The sequence below is a fragment of the Scylla paramamosain genome, chromosome 42, assembly GCF_035594125.1.
Source record: "Scylla paramamosain isolate STU-SP2022 chromosome 42, ASM3559412v1, whole genome shotgun sequence".
Taxonomy (NCBI): domain Eukaryota; kingdom Metazoa; phylum Arthropoda; class Malacostraca; order Decapoda; family Portunidae; genus Scylla; species Scylla paramamosain.
In genome coordinates, this window is record NC_087192.1 from 9,154,351 (window position 1) to 9,175,000 (window position 20,650).

The 20,650-nt window shown below is 38.9% G+C and overlaps 1 protein-coding gene and 1 long non-coding RNA gene across 3 annotated transcripts in view; both read right to left on the minus strand.

Annotated features, from left to right (window-relative positions):
- LOC135093145 (uncharacterized) overlaps nucleotides 1–6,086 on the minus strand; it is a 32,907-nt gene extending 26,821 nt beyond the window's left edge. The window contains exon 1 of the long non-coding RNA XR_010263229.1: nucleotides 5,607–6,086. This is a non-coding gene — a long non-coding RNA (uncharacterized LOC135093145). The remainder of the gene's footprint in view (nucleotides 1–5,606) is intronic.
- Nucleotides 6,087–6,650: 564 nt separating this feature from the next.
- The window catches only part of LOC135093146 (medium-chain acyl-CoA ligase ACSF2, mitochondrial-like), a 70,615-nt gene continuing 56,615 nt past the window's right edge, over nucleotides 6,651–20,650 (minus strand). For both annotated transcript variants that reach the window (XM_063992051.1, XM_063992050.1), the window contains exons 9-14: nucleotides 14,814–14,982; nucleotides 9,632–9,739; nucleotides 9,215–9,363; nucleotides 8,769–8,910; nucleotides 8,077–8,187; nucleotides 6,651–7,147 (exon numbers count right to left, since the gene is read on the minus strand). In XM_063992051.1, the coding sequence (XP_063848121.1) occupies nucleotides 7,025–7,147; nucleotides 8,077–8,187; nucleotides 8,769–8,910; nucleotides 9,215–9,363; nucleotides 9,632–9,739; nucleotides 14,814–14,982 (802 nt within the window). In that variant the 3' untranslated portion in view covers nucleotides 6,651–7,024. The remainder of the gene's footprint in view (nucleotides 7,148–8,076; nucleotides 8,188–8,768; nucleotides 8,911–9,214; nucleotides 9,364–9,631; nucleotides 9,740–14,813; nucleotides 14,983–20,650) is intronic.

Consider the following 20,650-nt stretch of genomic DNA (forward strand, 5'->3'; position numbering starts at 1 on the left):
CAATTTTACTGTTAGCCATGCCTCATGCAGTCTGTGGAACATTACAGCAAGTTGGCCCGCCGAATGTAGTTTTGGCCAATTCTACTGTCAGCCGTGCCTCCTGCAGTCTGCGGAACATTACAGCAAGTTGGTGGATATGCTGCTTCCAATTATCTGAGAAGATAAGATCGTCTAAGTACACCGACACTCCGACTAGGTCTTGGACGAGGCGATTCATGCCCCTCTGGAAGATGGCTGGGCAATTTCTCATCCCAGATGGAGACACGAAACAGTGAAAAAGGCCAAAGGGGGTAATGAAGGCTGAAATTTCCTGTGCTCTTTTAGTAAGTGATATTTGATAGTAGCCTTTTAAGAGGTCAATATTAGTTACAAATTTGGATTGTCCCATCTCATCAAGATCATCATCTATTCGTGGTAACGGATAGGCACCTGGCACTGTGACAGCATTCACTCGTCTGTAGTCCGTGCAGAAGCATAGTTGACCATCTTTAGGGACGAGTATGTATGGTGAAGCCCAAGGTGCAGCTAACCCCAATGTGAATAGATAATCAACCTCTTTCCTTATAAGCTCTCATTTCTGAGGATGTAGACGGTAAGGAGCTTGGCGGATAGATGAAATGCTTGGTAAAAGTTGCACGTCATGCGACATCAAGGAGCACTGTTGTGGGTGGTTTTGAAAAACATCTTGATGTTGCTCCACAAGTGAAATTGTCTTGTGATTGTGAGGAAGACAGGTGAATGAGGTTATTGTGTTGTGTTCAGGTATATATGCATTGCTGGAGGTGTCTTGTACATCTGGAATTGTGTCTAAGTCTACTTGCTTAGTTTCTGCGATTACATTTAACGAACAAGGAACAGATAACACTGCAGTTGGGGAGTCCAGTGCAGGCGTTCGGTGCCTGTATAATTTGAGGAAGTTAATATGTATTAATTGTGAAGACTTATGACGATCAGGAGTCTGTATCACTTCCTTTCTTAAGGCTGTCACATGGACCGTGATACTTTACTTGTTCGTAACACTGATTTTATTAGGGTTTGATGACACCTTTCTAGCGCACCCTGAGACTCCGAATGGAAAGCGGTCGCTAGAGTCTGCGTAATACCAAGTTCGATTAAGACATCCTGGAAGAGATCACTCGTGAAGTTTGTTCCCCGGTCGCTCTGTATTTCCTGGGGAATACCATAGGTGGTAAACATGTGGGCGAGATTAGGCAAAATAGTTTTAGCACTGATGTTCTTAATAGGGAAAGCCTCAGGATACCTAGTAGTTGGGTCAAGTACAGTTAGGATGTATTGGTTACCCGTCTTGGTTTTTGTGAAGGGCCCTACAACATCAATGATTATTTTCTGAAATGGTTCTGAAGGAACATGTAAAGGTTGTAGGCAGTGGGTAAGGAGGGATGGTTTGGTTAGGTTTGCCTGCAACTTCACACGTATGACATGAATTGACAAATGAGGCCACGTTCTTCCGTAGAGCTGGTCAGTAAAAAATGACTATTTTATCAAGTTTTCGTGATACCTAAGTATCCAGCAACGTTTTCATGAGCGATCTCTATCATGGGTGTTCTCAAGACTTCTGGCAAGACTGTTTGATGGACCTCAGCCCATGCTGAATCGTCATTAAGTTTAGGTGGTGTATACACACTCATAAGGATGTCGCCCTGGTAGTAAGATGATGGGTAGTGAATGATCTCATCCTTAGGAATGACTTGAGAGTCATTCATCCTCTTTTTAGGCCACAGAGAACTTTAGTAGTGAACAACTGATTTAGGTTCACTTGAGCTGGAGGACTCAGAGGTTTGGGCAAAGACTGAGAAGCAACGAAATTGTTCTGGGCATCTTGTGCTCGGGTCACAGCACAAACCGGAAACAAATTAGGTTGTTCCCGCTCAAGTTCCCCTGTAGGGATTATATGGGATTGGCGAGTCTTTAATGACAAAGGGTGGAAAGACTGCACCGCCGGCGAAGTCATTAGCCAGTAAAAAGTCAGCATTAGGTATGGGTAAAGATAGATACTGACACCAACAGACACCAACAATCACTTCTCCCTTCACTATAGGACTGTCAAGATGTACTCTGGCTAACGGGAGTGGAAATGGATCATGAAGATCCTTTAATGAAAAATTCTTTAAATACACCTTTTTCACAAGTGCAGCTTTTTTCAATCTCAGGGACTACTGATTTTAGTACAAGTGACTGGCCTCCCGCAGTATCCCTTGTGATATTTACTATTTTAAATCATCACGAAAGGAGACAGATCCTTTTGACATAAATGGGGTGAATAACTTGTTAGAAGGATCTGTTTTCGTGGCATTAAATGAGGCCAATGGTTTAGTAAAAGCATCTTTTGCTACTTTGCACTTGGGATTAGTTAGGGCAATATCTTATGAGGTGGCCAGGCTTTTTGCAAAATGAACACACTGGAGAGAGAACTTGTTACTACTAACGACCGACTTGCCATTGTTTACAGCACCTGCACCGGGACTCAGCCTTCCTGTCTCCCACGGGACCTAGACGGTGAATCAGTGAAAACACGTCTGAAATTTCAGCAGCTTTGAGTAAGTCTGTCTCGTCTCTGCTGGTGATGTGCATTACAACTGAATGAAGCTCCTTGCGTTTAAATTCCTCTAAGGTGATCAAGTTTACTAGCTGGTCCTATGTGGTGACTTAAGCCACTTTTGCAGCGCTCTGTACTTATCTGATGCGAACTCCAAGTACGTCTGATGCTGGAGTTTAAGATTCTTAAATTTTCGTCTGTAACCCTCTGTTATAATAGAATATGCCGCTAGAATACCTTTCTTTAACTGAGGCACAATCAGTGTTATTTTCTAGACCTCCCAAGATAGTTAAGGCTCAGTCAGCTTGGGCTTTCTCAGTGAGCTTGGGCTTTAGGACCATGTCCAATTCTCCTGAGGCATTCAGTGTTCAGCAGAGGATTCAAACTCTGAAGAAACTTTTGGGATATTGATCTGAGAATTGTGGTAAGAGGGAAACATTTAGTGATCTTAGCCTTGTTAAGTGATGCTTAGCCTTGTTTGGAGGTTGCTTTTGCAACAGGAGTAACTGGTGAGCCCTTTCTTTCTCTGCTTGTTTTTCCCTATGTTCTCTTTGTCTAATCTCATGTTCTCGTTGTCTCGACTTCAGTTCCTCGTATTCTATATGCATTTGTAAAGCTTTCATTTTAACTTCTATTTCTAAAAGGATATTAGGATCTTTAGTCTTAACTCTCTATCGCGAGTCCTTTACTAGGGCTAGGTTCTTCTCCAAAATGAGTAAAATGAGTGTCATGAGGTCATCTTTTCTAATGTCATATTGAAATGGAATCTCTAAACCACTAGCAATGTATTTTAGTTGATTCTTCGTTACTTTGGAGGCTTTAAGTTCTTTTACAGAAGGATTTCCTACAAATTCTCTATGGTCTAGGAATTTCACCATACTCACTTTAGTAGAAAATGAAAAAAAAAAATGATGTTAAAACTACCACAAGTTATCTCCTAAGTTTCACTTGAGTTAGCCTTTACATAAGATTCGAGAGGATTATTAATCGCAAAGACGGGATTTGTACCCTTGGACACGAGTTAACAACCTTTAAGAGAGGAGCGCGACCCCTGATAAGCCTTTCCTTCGCAGATATAACTAGCCGTAGGTCAGCGAATGTTGTACCTCAACAAACAGGAGCTGGTCTTAAGTACTCTTGAGTTTAGAATGGTCTAGTTACTCGAGGAAATTAAGAATTGATTTGGAGCTTCAATGGCCCCGAATGAGTGAGCACGAGTCTCGGAGCAGTGTGTCAGGAAGTGGAACTATACTCCACGGAATAATCCCTACCTGAAACCACAACTACCGATGTGAATACGCAGTTAGCCTGTTCACCACGCCTATCGTGAAATATTTAAAGGCAAGGTCACCGTGCACCCACCAGCAGATACTCGTGAGATGAACAAGTGACGAACACAAGTGTGAATAATGTGGTTATGTATGTATGTTAGTGGTATGTATGCCTGAAAATAAACCTTAGTAAATTACTAGATTAGCAGCGGGGCTCTATTTTCTATTTTTTTTCGGCTTGTAACCCCTACATTGTTGGCGACCTGGTGGGAAAGCGGGTTTTTTGGGTGAAGAGAGCTAAAATAAGGCTAAATACCGCCTCTTACCACCAAAAACAAGTAGGGAGCTGCCTGCTGCTGGTGTTATGATGGCCACCATGTTCTCGATCTTGGTCTTGCCAACGATACCTACTGGAAAATCTCCAGAAATATGTAAAATTTCCAGAAATCTAAAATTCAACTCGCGTGGAACAGATAGCAGAAAAGACAAACTATAAGTTCCGAAACAAGGAAAGAAAACGATGTATATAATTCGAATGCGATTCCTAATAAGCCTAAGTCTAATAAAACCGTCCGTACATTGACAGTTTGATCCGCTGTGCTGTTATTAATTTGTCAAACATTAATTTCTGCTGCAGTAAGGTCAAGATATCTGTAGGTTAATCACGTACTACCTGTGTCAACGAGGATCCCATCCTTCCTGTGCTTTTCAAACATGGTGGACGTGTGCTCCGGCTATTATGTAAATTTATTTGAACTTTTTCGGAAATTCCGGAAATTCCAGGACCTGGAAAAGCGTGATGAATTTCTTTTCTCCCACGGACTAATTGCACGCACTGTTAAGTGTCCCAAGTGTGGCAGTGACGTTTATTTCAATAAACATATGATTTTCCGATACGACAAGCAAAGAAAAATGTTGAAAACTAAGAAAGTGATCGTAGAACGGTGCCGATTTCAGATATTAGCCCAGAAAGGCACCTGGTTTAGTCATTCCCATCTTGGCATCGAAAAAATAATTTCATTGACTTATTTTTGGTGTAAGAGGCACCGCACCGTCAGTGACACCGCCAGGGAAGTTAAGTGTGCCATCCAGACTCACTGACTGGCTCTCCTTTTATCGGGAAGTGGCAGTGGACTACTGCACCAAGAAACATAGTGGAAAGCTTGGCGGTATTGGAAAAACTGTCGAGTCGAACGGGACTCGAAGCGTTTCTTCATGGTCCCAGTGGAGTGTCGGGATCAAGAGAACTTCTCCGTATCATTGAAGAACACGTTGAGCCCGGGAACGGTTCCACGCATTCTTGTTTCACGCTGGAACAAAGTACTTGCCTCAATAAAGGCAAGTTTACATGTACGTGCGTTAGATTTAGGTTTTGCCAAGATTTCTGGAGATTTTAGATTTTTGAAGATTTTCCCGTAGGTATCATTGGCAAGACCAAGATCGAGAACATGGCGGCCATCTTAACAGCAGCAGCAGCAGGCAGCTCCCTACTTGTTTTTGGTGGTAAGAGGCAGTAATTGACCTTATTTTAGCTCTCCCCACCCAAAAACCCCGCTTTCCTACCAGGTCCCCAACGTTGTAAGGGTTACAAGCCGAAAAAAAAAAAAGAAATAGAGCTGCGCCGCTAATCTAATAATTTATCAGCACTTACCAAATAATACACAATAAAGGAAAACAAATATACACCCAAAATACAACACAAATATAAGTAGATCAGACGTGTACGTAATGAAGAGTGAGTGTACGTGTGTGAGTGTTCGTCACGTCTTCTAACTCACGTCGATTTGACCGAAATCAGGCAGCAGGAGAGAGGATGGCTCCAACTGCGAGAAGCGAGTGAGACTGACGAAGAGTGGAGGTCGCCAGCTCGGTTAGTTCGATCGAAACGTGAATCGAGACGTGTTTCCAAAGCTTCGACTTTATGATACCGCCACGGTGTGGTCGAGACGGTATTCGAGGCCGATGGTTAGTTGGAGAGATTAGTGGTTGGCGAGGCGGGTACGAGGGCCGTAATAGTATATAGTATATGTATTATTGGGAAAAGATAGTGTGTATTACATAGATATCACACCTGTCCCCATGCAAATTACAGCCACGGATCTCGGAGTCACAATAGACACTTGTTTGAAGTACCATCGTCATGGACTTGTTGCTGCAAATTAAGGTGATAAGTCAGATTTTTCCATTTTTTTTTTTTTCCCCCAAAAATATCCATGTTTTGCAAAAGAAAGTTCATGAATGAAGAAATAAAAATTAGCTACTGACGTATGCGGGTAATTATCTCGGAATGTTCGAATTACTACTACTATTACTACTACTGTTTTTATTATTATTATTATTATTATCATTATTATTATTATTACTATTATCATTATTATTATTGTTATTATTTATTATTATTATTATTATTATTATTATTATTATTATTATTATTATTATTATTATTATTAATAGTAGTAGTAATAGCAGTCCGATGATTTCTATCTTAGATTTGATACTGATTATAAAACTCGAACATATTTTTAAAACCGGTGAAATTAGTAAATAAATAGATGGATGAAAAAAAAGACATATTACAAAGAAAAGAACAATTCCCAAAACGTTTACTGAACATTTTACATGTCATTGGCATTTACAGGAGTCATTTGATCACTAATGAAACAAATTTTCATACCCTACAGGAAAAATATTCTGAATACGATGTGTAATTAGATTACAGATAAAGAATTTTATGCAGAAAAAATTGAATTGATTCTAAGAACATGTCACATTCTTCTTCAGAGCAGCCCTTCCATGTGGGTGCTGCCTCAGATTTTACTTTGGTGTGTGTGTGTGTGTGTGTGTGTGTGTGTGTGTGTGTATGTGTGTGTGTGTGTGTGTGTGTGTGTGTGTGTGTGTGTGTGTGTGTGTTACTAATGTCAGATTCCTCACACGGAAAACTATTACATTGTGTTTATATAACATTTCTTTTTCTTGAAATACTATACGGTTAAGTTGGGATTAATGAAATCACTAGCAAATTTTATTGTGAAATAAGCTCACTATTTGATGAAATAAACACATACTCATATACCTGGGATTATTGGCCAAAATGTAGTTATTATTTTTTTTTCCTCAAATCAAAATTGGTAACGGTCTCAATTTGAAAATTAAACATAACAATTATCTTGAAGTGTATGAGCTTTCAAGCAGTTCATTAGTTCAAATTTAGTTCCTTTATAGTAATTTCCTTCATTACATGCTTCTGAGCCTTGCCAGTTATAGTAGTTGGGAACTCTTCCTTAAATAGTATGTAGCGAGGCACTTTGTAGTGTGAAATCTGAAAGGAAAAGATGTATCTGTAAGATTACTTTAGTAAATCATGAAGAGCAATGGCAATTAATTTGATTGTTAACAGGAAGCTGAAATATGTTGCATACTGTATAATAATATTAATTATAATAATAATAATAATAATAATAATAATAATAATAATAATAATAACAATAATAATAATAGTAAGAAACTTACGTTCTCTGATTATATAGTACCGAGAAAAGCCAATTTGTTAACTAGCTTTAACTACTAAATTCTACTAAATTTGAGATAAAGTGATCAGGCTGGTTAACAAGTTGGTTTTCCTCGGTATCATATCAATAATAATAATTATAGCAATAGTAATAATAGCAATATTGTAATAATGATAATGATAATAATAATAATAATAATAATAATAATAATAATAATAATAATGATAATAATAATAATTTTTTTTTTTCCATTGAATGAGTGATAAGTGGGCTTTGGTTAAAATGTCCGATCCTGCTTTTCCTTCACTTAATTCCAGATAATGATGACTTCTGCCATATCATCGTCGCCATCAGAATTCTTCATCAAAAGAGAAGAGTTTGGTTGAAATAACTCGAAATAAATACCAAAAATTTAGAGAGAGAGAGAGAGAGAGAGAGAGAGAGAGAGAGAGAGAGAGAGAGAGAGAGAGAGAGAGAGAGAGAGAGAGATGAACGTAGTGACTGAACGTACACTGTATTCCAACTCAGGAATGTTAGATGAGGGCAAGCCAAACGGAAAACATGGGGAGCCAATTTTAAGTAACTTAATCAAGGGAGATAGTCAGATGGATAGATGGTTAGATAAATAAATACATAAATGCGTACTATATATTTCACAGACTGACAAACAGATGCACAGATTCATGGATTGATAGGCAAATAATGATCAAGATTTTCAAAAATAAGTAACAGGACTCACCTTGCCTTTGCATAGTTGCCTGATACTATGCTCATCTAGGGCAGCGTTATCGACCACCCGTATCCAAGCAGCGACTTCTTCCCCCATCCTGCTGTCAGGCACACCAAACACCTGCAGCACAGTGAACGGTACTGATGTAGGTATAAGAATCCTTGTTCAAGCAATGCAGTTTTATATTCATCAAGTTGATTCCCCATGATAGCCTTAGCCATCGTGCTTTAAACGCTGAACAAGATGGAAATTTAACATTTCAGTAAGTAAGGAAAGAGTGCCCTTGAAAGAGGCAGTCATTCAATGTTCCATTCAAGTCGTATGAAGAAGTTCATATCATGCGTCTCCCACTGTAGACTGAAACCAAAGACATAAAATGAACCGTGCTAAAAATTAACATATTTTCACGATGGTATTATTATCATCATCAGTCCGGTGCAGAACAGTGATTAGTGTGGAAGAGATGTGACAACATAGTTAAGCCAGATATCATGCAACAGTAGCTCAGGGCATCTTCAGGAGCCTATAGCGTGACGTGAGACAAAAAACAAGTTGTGATGTTGGATGTTGGGTTCTCTCGATTGTGATGTGAGCTTGCTGATTTTTGCCTCACAGGATCGACTATGATGCTTTTTAATTGATGGTGTATTCATGGGATGTCTTTTAATGATTGAGACAGAAGAGTAATTAATTTATCTTACCTGTGCTTCTAGAACTCCTGGTAGCTCCGTTAGAAAATTTTCCACTTCCGTTGGATAAATATTTTCGCCACCTCGAATAATCATATCCTTAATGCGACCAATAATCTGTGCATATCCATCAGGCCGCAAAATTCCAAGGTCTCTGTAGGGTTAGAAACATTAGAAAAATATACGTACGTGTCGCATGTTGATATTACATGATGGATATACATGCATGCATACATTTTATATCACATTCTTACTTGGGACTGGAAGAATTGGGGTAGAAGGGACATTAGAATAGCCGAATAAAACCTTTCTGTGTGTACTAGCACTTTGTGATAAAGGGAGGAGAAATTATTCATGCCAATCGTCTCAAGAGCACAGCAGTTAATCTACTTCATATCACAAGAGAGTAGTGACTAAGATTTTTTTTTTCTGTAGATAACAAACTTATAAACACCTACCCTGTCTTGAGCCAGCGGTCCTGGCCGATCGTTTCTTCAGTTTTCTCTGGATCTCCCCAGTAACCCAGGAAATTAACATAACCTCTTATGCAGACTTCCCCAGCAACCCCTACGGGTACAATCTGTCCATTTGGATCAGCAATCTTCACCTGTTAGATCAAAATAACACCCATTGTTTGGAGGTGTGGAAAATAATCTGAATGGCTTATCTTGGGAAGAAGTATGATTATGAAAAAAAAAACGACATGAAAAAGGAATGACAAAGTTAGATTCAAGGATCAGTAGTGCAGAGACACCACAAGTCATTGTTTCGTCAAGGATAAGTCATTAGAGTTAACTTTTTAGTGGGAACAAGATATCCGATGTAGTTATGAACACATCTGTTGTAACTAAAAGAACACAGAACCACCTTAATACCTCAATATGGTCTGAAGGGTATCCAATGGTGGAAGATCTCACTTCAGGGGAGTCAGAGGGGAAGCATTCAAAGGTGACGGGGCTTGTCTCTGTCATGCCATACATCACCTGACGAATGCAGGTACTGTATTTGTATTCCCTGGTAGTATTAGGTTAACAAAATTTTTCAATATACATTACACATTAATTCGTTCATAGTGAAGCAAGATTTACACTGGGACTGGATATCATTGTTATTGTTACATACATTTAATTTTCTCACTTGCTTAAAAAAAGAGTTTGATTTCATTTAGATTCATTTGGCCTTTAGTTTATTCGTGATTTCTCTCAGCCTTTGTGGAAATATGATGAAAGTTCGTTAAGCTGCATTTAGAGTAACATGAACTTATTACTTTGGAATTCCTGTAACTTGCATACTTGACAGCACTGAGGTGCATCTAGGTATGAGGCTTTCATGTGAACAAGCAAGAGCAAACTGCATATCAATTACCATCTGTACATGAATAAACTTCTGCTTATGCTATCACCTTATCTTCTCTGTTGAGCTCCTTCTATCACAACCTTATTTCTGTATCTTGTTCTATCACACCAATGCCTCCTCAGGATCCGCCAGAGCAGAGATGCCTCTGCCGTTTTGTCCCTGCTAATTGGAGGTACCTGAGGAGGTATTATTCTGATTTTCCTTGGAATGACTACTGCTTCCGTATCAGAGGCCCATCTCTGTGTGCTGAGTGCATAACAGAGGTGATAGTGTCTGACATGGAGGCATACATTCCTCACTCTTTCTCTCGACCTAAACCTTCCAAACCTTGGTTTAACACAGCTTGTTCAAGTGCTATACGTGATAGAGAGATGGCCCACTAAAGGTACTTGAGCCTTACATCACCAGAATCTCGTGCACTTTATATTTCTGAACGGAATCATGCCAAGTCTGTCCTCCAACTAGCCAAAAAAACATCTCCAAAAACTTTGCTTCTTCATCTTTCCCTCCTTTATTTCAACCTGATGGCAGCACTGCCATCTCATCTATCTCTAAAGCTGAAGTCTTCGCTCAAAACCTTTTTTAAAAAAACTACCTTGGATGATTCAGGGTTTGTTCCTCCCTCTCCTCCACCCTCTGACTACTTCATACTACCCATTAAGATTCTTTGTAGTGAGGTTTTTCTTGTCCTCGCTGGCCTTAACCCTAGGAAGGCTTATGGACCTGATGGGGTCCCTCGTATTGTTCTCCAAAACTATGCCTCCATGCTTGCACCTTGCCTAGTCCAACTCTTCCAACTCTGGAAGTTTGTCTACATTTAGCTTGTTCCCTAAAAGGAGGGGAGCAATCCCTGTATGAAACATACCTAACTATTTCACAACCCATCAATAAATTTGTTTAATCTTCTACTCGGCACTAACAGCCTGATTACTGAGACTGTTCCATTAATTTGCCACTATTTGAGAACCAATTTCTATCTCTTTCTTGAACCTAAATTTTTCAAGCTTGACTCCAGTATTTCTTGTTCTATTTTAAGTATTTGTCCTGGGAATTTTGCTTACGTCCCCATTGTTATAACCCCTATACCTCTTAAAGACTTCTATCAGGTCCCCTCTTAACCTAAGTCTCTCTAAGTCTAAGGAATATAAATTTAATAACTTCAGTCTCGTTTCGTAAGGAATACCCCTCATCCCTTGTATCCTTTTAGTCATTCTCTGTTCTTCTGATTCTAATAGACCTATATCCTTTTTATAATATTATAATATGGGGACCGGAACTTTACACCATAGTCTAGATGAAGTCTGACTAGGGCCAAATACAACTCTAATATTACTTCAGGATTTCTGCTGATTAACATTCCTAAAAATTAATCCTAATATCCGATTTCCTTTATTTCTGGCCTCTATCCATTGCTTTCCTAGACTGAGATCAGAGCTAACTATAACTCCTAAATCTTTTTCGTTCCCTGAACTTACCAGAGCTTCGTTGCTTATTGCATACCTACTGTGCGAGTCTTTTCTACCTACGCTAAGTACTTTGCATTTGTTAATATTAAGCTGCATTTGCCATCTGTGTGTTCATTAGTTCATCCTATCCAAATATTCATCCTCAATCCTATTGTATTTCTGTATAACTAAAACCATCTCGTGAATCTCATCTGTGGATTTCCTCAACTACACATGCCATGATGTCATCCCTAAATTCAAGGCAGGAATGTGAATATTGTATTCGCCTCTTGTAATCTAATTTATTCTTGAAACAGTACTCAGTGTTATATAAATCACAGAGAAGACTCAACAATTGCTAGCCTGCTTAATCATTACCATGCAGGCCTAATCACAAGGCTGGGTTGTAAGTCATAAGTAATGGCAATGAGGCTTTGAACAAAAGGGATAAGGAAGTCAGCCTCCACATGTTCACCTGCTACCTCAAGCGATTTGGATGGTCAGGTTTGAAAATCGTACCTTGGTCTAAATCTACTACCTACTAAGGTTTCAATCTTAATACTGAAATACGAGTATACTGCTAAGATATTAGTGTAGAGTGAACTTGAATGTTGGTATGATAGGTGAGCTAACACACTGTGGTAGGCAATTCCACATTGTAGCCACCTTCACACCACACTTTAGTACATGAAAACTTATGAGCTGCATTCAAGGAATGACCATGGATAGCTCAGTCAGAATGCCATGTAACCATTAGGCTGATACATAACCTGCCACCTGGAAAGGCCAGTACACTACCAATGACACAGACCTCAGGTACAGTATGAGTTCATCACACAAAGTAAGGGGGGGACTTCCGAGTCTACAAACAGTTACTCCTCTCAGAATCTTTAGGAAAAAAAAAAAAAAAAAAAAAACATTGCTGAGCGTGATCAAATACCCATCTTGATAACGTATATGCGAATTAAAAGCTGCTTGAGTTGACAAATCGTTTCTCTCTCAACGTTGTTCAGTGCGGCGGCTGAGTGTTTTATCCCTCTGTCATTGACACTGTATAGCAGGAGGGTTGTTTATATAAATATCAATCACAGAACATTTTCCATATTTTCTATTATGTAAAATGCATTAATTCTCTTGTTTTCAAAGTCTGTCTGAACTGCATGAGTACCAACAAAATGAGGAGCAACCTCTCTCATGGAGAAAGGAGAGTCTGAGAAATGTGAGAATAAAGCAGGAAGTGCCTTCCCTAGAAGACTCCGTGGAAAGGGGAAGGGGTAGTTTGGTGATCTTGCTGCTAGGCGCTAGCAGGGAGACCCCGCGTGGCGGGGTGGACGCAGCGCGAGGCTGTGCCCGAACACCGCAAAATACATGCATAACCATCACCTCCACCATCACAGCTATACTCTGTTCAAGGAAGCTGTTCATCTAGCACCTGGACATCATTTGTAAAGGCTCTCCTACTTAGCTGCACCCTTCCCTCAGTCTGTTTTTAATCATGTAAAATGCATTACAGACAACTATTCCCTCTTCTTCAATGACACTGAACTGTCCCCCTCTCCTACACTGAACATCCTCGGTCTGTCCTTAACTTATAATCTAAAGTTGAAACTTTACATTTCATCTCTAGCTGAAACAGCTTCTATGAAGTTAAGCGTTCTGAGTTGAATCTGCCAGTTTTTCTCACTCCCTCCGCCCCCACCAGCTGCTAACTCTGTACAGGGGCCTTCTCCGTCCTTGTAGGAATTATGCTTCATATGTATGTTCCACTCATACCGCTCTTTTAGACAAGGTAAAATCAAAAGCTTTTCGTCTTATGAACTCCCCTCCTCTAACTGGCTATCTTCAGTCCTTCTCATCGCCGCAATGTTGCATCTCTTGCCATCTTCTGCCGCTATTTTCGTACCAACTGGTCTTATGATCTTGCTGACTGCATGCCTCTCTTCCTCCCGCGGCCTCGCTGCACAAGACTTTTTTCTTTCTCTCACACCTATTCTGTCCACGTCTCTAACACAAAAATTAACCAGTATTCTCAATCATTTAGTCCTTTTTTTTTTTTTTTTTTTTTTTTGTAAACTTTGGAACTCCCTGCCTGCTTCTGTATTTCCACCTTCCTATGACTTGAACTCTTTCAAGAGCTATTAAAGGATTAGTGTCTTTGAAGACACTAATCCTTTAATTACTGATGACGTTTTTTGACTGTTCCTGGACTGGCACCTCAGTGGGCCTTTTTTTTTTTTTGTTGATATTTTGTTGCCCTTGTTCGGTATCCCTCTTATATAAAATAATAACAATAATTCTCTCGTTTTCAAAGTTTGTGTGAATTGCATGAGTACCAACAAAATCAGGAGCAACCTCTTTCATGGAGATAAAAGGAGAATCTGAGAAATGTGAGAATATCTCGGGCAAGAAGCGCCTTCCCTAGAAGACTCTCCGTGGAAAGGGGAAAGGGTAGTTTGATGATGTTGCTGTTAGGGAACTCATCTGCTCTTTGTATCAAAGAAAAAAAAAATTCTTGATTAGATGACATCCTTTCACCAATGGACAATAAAAAAAAAAAACTGATGAAAAAATAAATGAAAAATTGTAAGTTGAAGTAAAAGACGAAGTTACGAATGTTTATAGCACTAATTATTCTGAGGTAACCATAATGTAATTGAATACTGGCAGGTAATACGAAATTTTTTCCTGAACACGATGGTGTACTCATATATATATATATATATATATATATATATATATATATATATATATATATATATATATATATATATATATATATATATATACAGAAAATGAGGCAGGAAGCCAACATTGTAGATGATGTGGATGATAGACTAGAGTCATTCTGTATTATATACTTGTTTCCTAGTAATGCAGAACGACTGTTGTCTATCGTGTAAATCTTGTAATACAGTACTACTGTATTACAGTACTACTACTACTACTACTACTACAGTAGTAGTACTGTAGTACAGTACTACTACTACTACAGATTAATGCATTTTATCCATCTTAGAAAATTCTATTATTGTATCTGTTCTGTTCCTCCTCCTAGGTCTTCTTCTTCTCTTTATCATCATCATTGTTTCTCTGTATGCGAATGATGGTCACCAGCTTTTTTACTTATTTATTTATTTATTTATTTGGCGGCAGGCACATCTAATGCTTTTCTAGTCAAAGACTGGTGAATTTTAGTGGAATATATACTGCAATCATATGTTTAGTAAATAGTGATACCTGTAATTGCTATTCTTACCAGAAAGTCCTTCATATTGAGCTCATTTATAACAGACATCACCAGTTCTGGAGGGCAGGGTGCGCCGGCCATTATTCCAGTAGACAAGGAACTCAGATCTCTTTGTACTTTCCTTTGAGCATTCAGTATATCAACGAACATTGTCGGTGTCCCATAGCAGGTAGTTAATCTGTAAATAGAACAAATATTGTTTTTAATATATATATATATATATATATATATATATATATATATATATATATATATATATATATATATATATATATATATATATATATATATATATATATATATATATATATAAGCTAACAATGAATGCTTGGCGCCATCATCAGACATGGGTTATGGTATACCTGGTGCCACCATCAAGAATTGGGTTATGATGACAGATTTGCCTGAGTAATCTAACGAGTTTGGGTAGGAAGTAGTTAAGACAGCCAGTGTTACTCCCTGGATCAAGGGGGATACCCCTACCAAATTTAATTGCAATCAGTTCAGTGGTGTTTTCGTGAAAAGCGGGCACATCCCCACACACAGACAGACAGACAGTGTGTTTTATTATACAATAAGACTGAATATGTTTTCTAGTTCCGGTTTCAGGAGAAACTTTGTAAGAGTTCCGGCCAGTTCAAGTTCCGGCCGGAACGTGATATACTGGTTCCAGTGTATCCCTATAGTCTGATCATTTTTAACTAAGCGTTTAGGCGGTGTCCTTTCCGAGAATTTCCCAGCCTGTGGCGCTGCCACACTTATACCAAGACACTCCTCCTGTCAGGTACTTCCCACCTCAAAATTAAATTGTGTTGTAGTATATATACACTGTGATGCTCTAAAAAAAAGACATGTTAATGTAATGTATTTTTTTTTAATGATACTTGCATTTTTTTTTTTTTTTTTTTAAACACCACATAACTTAGCAACGTTTCCTAAAAGCGTTGTCACGTCTCCATGGGTGACCGAGTGAGATCACATGGTCAAAGTGACCGTGTTAAGGGATTGTAAAATCGCGAATCCCACGTTAAATTGCTTGTATTTAACTTGTATCTCCTCCCTTATTTATGGGTTAATTTCTTTAACTTAAAAAAAGAAAAAAATCAGGAAGGATAGAGGAATAATAAATCCTAGTGTCTAGATTTTTTTTATATAATAGTAAAAAAATATTTTTTAAAGTTCGGTGAAAATAATAATAATAATAAAAAAAATATTTTTAATATTTGACAAAAATCAAAATGAACTTCAATCAATATTTCAGAGAGTAGGAATTCTTGCTTTCATATAGTTTCATAAGCTACAATAGCCCATATTTGTGTAACATGAAGAGCAACAGAGGAGATATTTTTATATGGCAAAATCCGCCATTTTGAGATATCGCCAAGTAAATTTTGAAAATTTAGTGTAATTTACTTAATGCAGCTAAGGAAATTAAATTCACAGGATATATATTTCAGGATATATGGAAAAAGGGGACAGTTTCTTTTAGTTACTCTGATTGGTTTTGCACATAGGCCGATCTCGATTAATGAGGTCATGTTTAATTAGCGGTCTCGGGGGGGGGAACAAAAATATTATTATATTTTGCTATATTTTGCCATATTTCTAAGTAAAACCCAGTGTTCTACTGCTTAAGATAAATAAAATATTAATTAAAAACATATCTGATGCAGATACATTGATTATTTGTTGGATTTACGAAAAAAAGTAATAATATTTTTCATAAATAAATTCTGTAAAAAAAAAATGTCATAACTAAAAATTTCTCCTTTTCTAGCTGTGCGTAGAGAGAGAACCGTAGATTTTCAGAGACAAGAAAACCGGGTACCTCAGAAAAAAAAAAAAAGAAAAAAAAATGGGAAAGAAAGGGAAAAAAAGTTATCATACCTGTACCGCGGCGTGCAAAATCGCAATATTCATGATGGAACGCAAAATTACATAACAAAAAAAGAAAAAAAAAATCATCACAATGTTGCATATACCAAAAAAAAAAAAAAAAAGCGGAAAAAATGTAGAAAAAATGAGAAAAAAAAAAAAAATTAAGTTGCCCTTTAATCCATGGTCACATCCTCTCGCGCCGTCAGCCGGGATGGAAGCTACCTCTCCTGCTCGCTCTCGTCACCTCCACAGCCGAGAAAAGAGCTTATTTTCTCAGTAAATAAGTATTTTTTTTGAAAGAAAAGGTTAATAGGGGATGCTTACTTGACCCCTCAAGAGTTGTTGCCCGGACAGTGAAAGTCATGAATGTGCCTTGACTTTTACCTCGATGGTGGAGTGGAAAAAAAGTCGTAACTAAAGAATAAAAATATAACGTCATAGTTTAAGGGAAATATCATATCTAGAAGGAAACCTATCACATTTGAACGAAATTCACAATGGACAGAGAGAGAGAGAGAGAGAGAGAGAGAGAGAGAGAGAGAGAGAGAGAGAGAGAGAGAGAGAGAGAGAGAGAGAGAAAGAGAGAGGCAGTCTGACTGACAGGCAGATTTTTTTTCTCAAATTCTAATGATTCATAGGCAAGTATAGATCTCTGATAGAAATAAATTTGTATGAAATGTAGATTGTATATGTAAAGAGAGAGAGAGAGAGAGAGAGAGAGAGAGAGAGAGAGAGAGAGAGAGAGAGAGAGAGAGAGAGAGAGAGAGAGAGAGAGAGAGAGAGAGAGAGAGAGAGAGAGAGAGAGATGTGTGGGGAGCGAGGTTATCAGTGACACATAGGGTCTAATTTGATAATTGCCAAGTTCTAGGTTTGGCAGCATTGCAGGCCGGGGAATCCCCAGAAAGGACAACGCCTAAATGCTCAATTCAAAATGGTCAGACCATAGTAAATATCATTGAGGTTTGCTGTTGGGGAGGGGTAGTTGTTCACACCAATATTTTCAGTACGATTTCTTGGAGTTTGATAGACTTAACCTGAAACGTGGAGCTGAAACAGGGTTTAAAGAATCCAAAACGGCTACATTATTATTAAATATAAACACCACGTTTAAAGTATGGGAAGTTTTCTTCCAAAACGACATGTTTTTAAAAAGGTAGATTATAAGTAAACCAACAATTAGGGCATGTGAGTTGAAAGAAAATCTGCTGTCTACAGTGTCTGTTCGTAGTGTTTTGCGATAGATAAAGGAAAAACTTGACCTTTTCTCTCTCCACACGGCCTGAAAGCCAGTGCTAAAACCTCAGCAAAATATCAAACGAAAGGCGTTTTCTTGGAAATACGGTGCCTGGCTCACTGACAAAATAAGATCAATTATCTGGTCAGATGAAAACACATTTACAGTGACTGGTACACTTCTTGGACGTATTTGAGGGCCACGTAACTCGAACCGCTACGATCCATGCTACACCGTAGCCACTGAAACACCCCCAAATGTTTTATGGGAGGGGGGCATTTTCGTATTATGGTGTCAGCTAGTTATATTTCCTTGAAAAAAGGGGAATCAATGAACAGCTCTACCTATCCTAACCCCTTAGTGAACAACCTCTCTTAAGTGTTTTGTTAAGTGCAATGCTGAGGTGTTCATGCAAGACGGTGCATCGTGCCATATCAATGAAATTGTTGTAGACTGGCTGAAGGAATATGGTGTTCACTACATTGACGGCTGGCCAGAAACAAACCAGACCTTCATAGAATAGAAAATCTGTGGAAAATTGTGAAAAAATCACTGTGAGAAGAGGATACAAGTTCCTTGCCCAATCTGAAGGTATGGAATAATCCATTTTTCTCCTGACATTTTCCACAACCTGGTTGACTCTGTGCCCGAAAGACTGAAGGAAGTCATCAAGAAGACGGGACATGTTACCAAGTATTAGCGGTGGTAAGTGCTAAGAAACTTATTGTTGGATGTAAAATAGATTTTCATGATGCTACTATAAATGTTGGTCCGTGCGACCAACGAGCGCCTAACACCGTTGTTAGGTGATAATGTCTGGCATGGAGGCGTACATTCCTCACTCTTTTTCTCGACCTAAACCTTCCAAACCTTGGTTTAACACAGCTTGTTCTCGTGCTATACATGATAGAGAGGTGGCCCACAAAAGGTATTTAAGCCTTCCATCACCAGAATCTCATGCACTTTATATTTCTGCCCGGAACCATGCCAAGTCTGTTCTCCAACTAGCCAAAAACTCCTTCACATTAACAAAAAGTGTCAAAATCTTTCAAGATCTAACTCCCCTCATGACTTCTCGCATCTAGCCAAAAATATCTCCAATAACTTTGCTTCTTCTTCTTTCCCTCTTTTATTTCAACCAGATGGCACCACTGCTATCACATATATTTCTAAAGCTTAACTCTTCGCTCAAACCTTTGTTAAAAACTCTACCTTGGACGATTCTGGGCTTGTTCCTCCCTCTCTTCCACCCTCTGACTACTTCATGCTACCTATTAAAATTCTTCGAAATGATGTTTTCCATGCCCTTGCTGGCCTAAACCCTCGGAAGGCTTATGGACCTGATGGGGTCCCTCCTATTGTTCTCCGAAACTGTGCCTCCGTGCTTGCGCCTTGCCTAGTCAAACTCTTTCAGCTCTGTCTGTCAACATCTACTTTTCCTTCTTGCTGGAAGTTTGCCTACATTCACTCTGTTCTTAAAAAGGGTGACTGTTCTAATCCCTCAAACTACCGTCCTATTGCTTTAATTTTCTGCCTATCTAAAGTTTTTGAATCTATCCTCAACAGGAAGATTCTTAAACATTTATCACTTCACAACCTTCTATCTGATCGCCAGTATGGGTTCCGTCAAGGCCGCTCTACTGGTGATCTTCTGGCTTTTTTTACTGAGTCTTGGTCATCCTCTTTTACAGATTTTGGTGAAACTTTTGCTGTTGCCTTGGACATATCAAAAGCTTTTGATAGAGTCTGGCACAAAGCTTTGATTTCCAAACTATCCTCCTACGGCTTCTATCCTTCTCTCTGTAACTTCATCTCAAGTTTCCTTTCTGACCGTTCTATTGGCGCTGTGGTAAACGGTCACTGTTCTTCTCCTATTAACAGTGGCGTTCCTCTGGGTTCTGTCCTGTCACCCACTCTCTTCTTATTATTCATTAATGACTTTCTAAACCAAACTTCATGTCCTATCCACTCCTACGCTGATGATACCACCCTGTATTTTTCCACGTCTTTTCATAGACGTCCAACCCTTCAGAAGGTAAACATTTCACGTAGGGAAGCCACAGAACGCTTGACTTCTGATCTTTCTAAAATTTCTGATTGGAGCAGAGGAAACTTGGTATTGTTCAATGCCACAAAAACTCAATTCCTCCATCTATCAACTCGACACAACCTTCCCGACAACTATCCCCTCTTCTTCAATGACACTCAACTGTCCCCCTCTTCTACACTGAACATCCTTGGTCTGTCCTTTACTTATAATCTGAACTGGAAACTTCACATCTCATCTCTTGCTAAAACAGCTTCTATGAAGTTAGGTGTTCTGAGACGTCTCCGCCAGTTTTTCTCACCCCCCCAGCTGATAACTCTGTACAAGGGCCTTATCCGTCCATATATGGAGTATGCTTCACATGTCTGGGGGGGGTTCCACTCATACTACTCTTCTAGACAAAGTGGAATCAAAAGCTTTTCGTCTCATTAACTCCTCTCATCTAATTGAGTGTCTGTCCTCAGCCTCTCTCTCACCGCCGCAATGTTGCATCTCTAGCTGTCTTTTACCGCTATTTTCATGCTAACTGCTCTTCTGATCTTGCTAACTGCATGCCTCCCGTCCTCCCGCGGCCACGCTGCACAACTTTCTTCTTTCTCTCACCCCTATTCTGTCCACCTCTCTAACGCAAGAGTTAACCAGTATTCTCAATCATTCATCCCTTTCTCTGGTAAATTCTGGAACTCC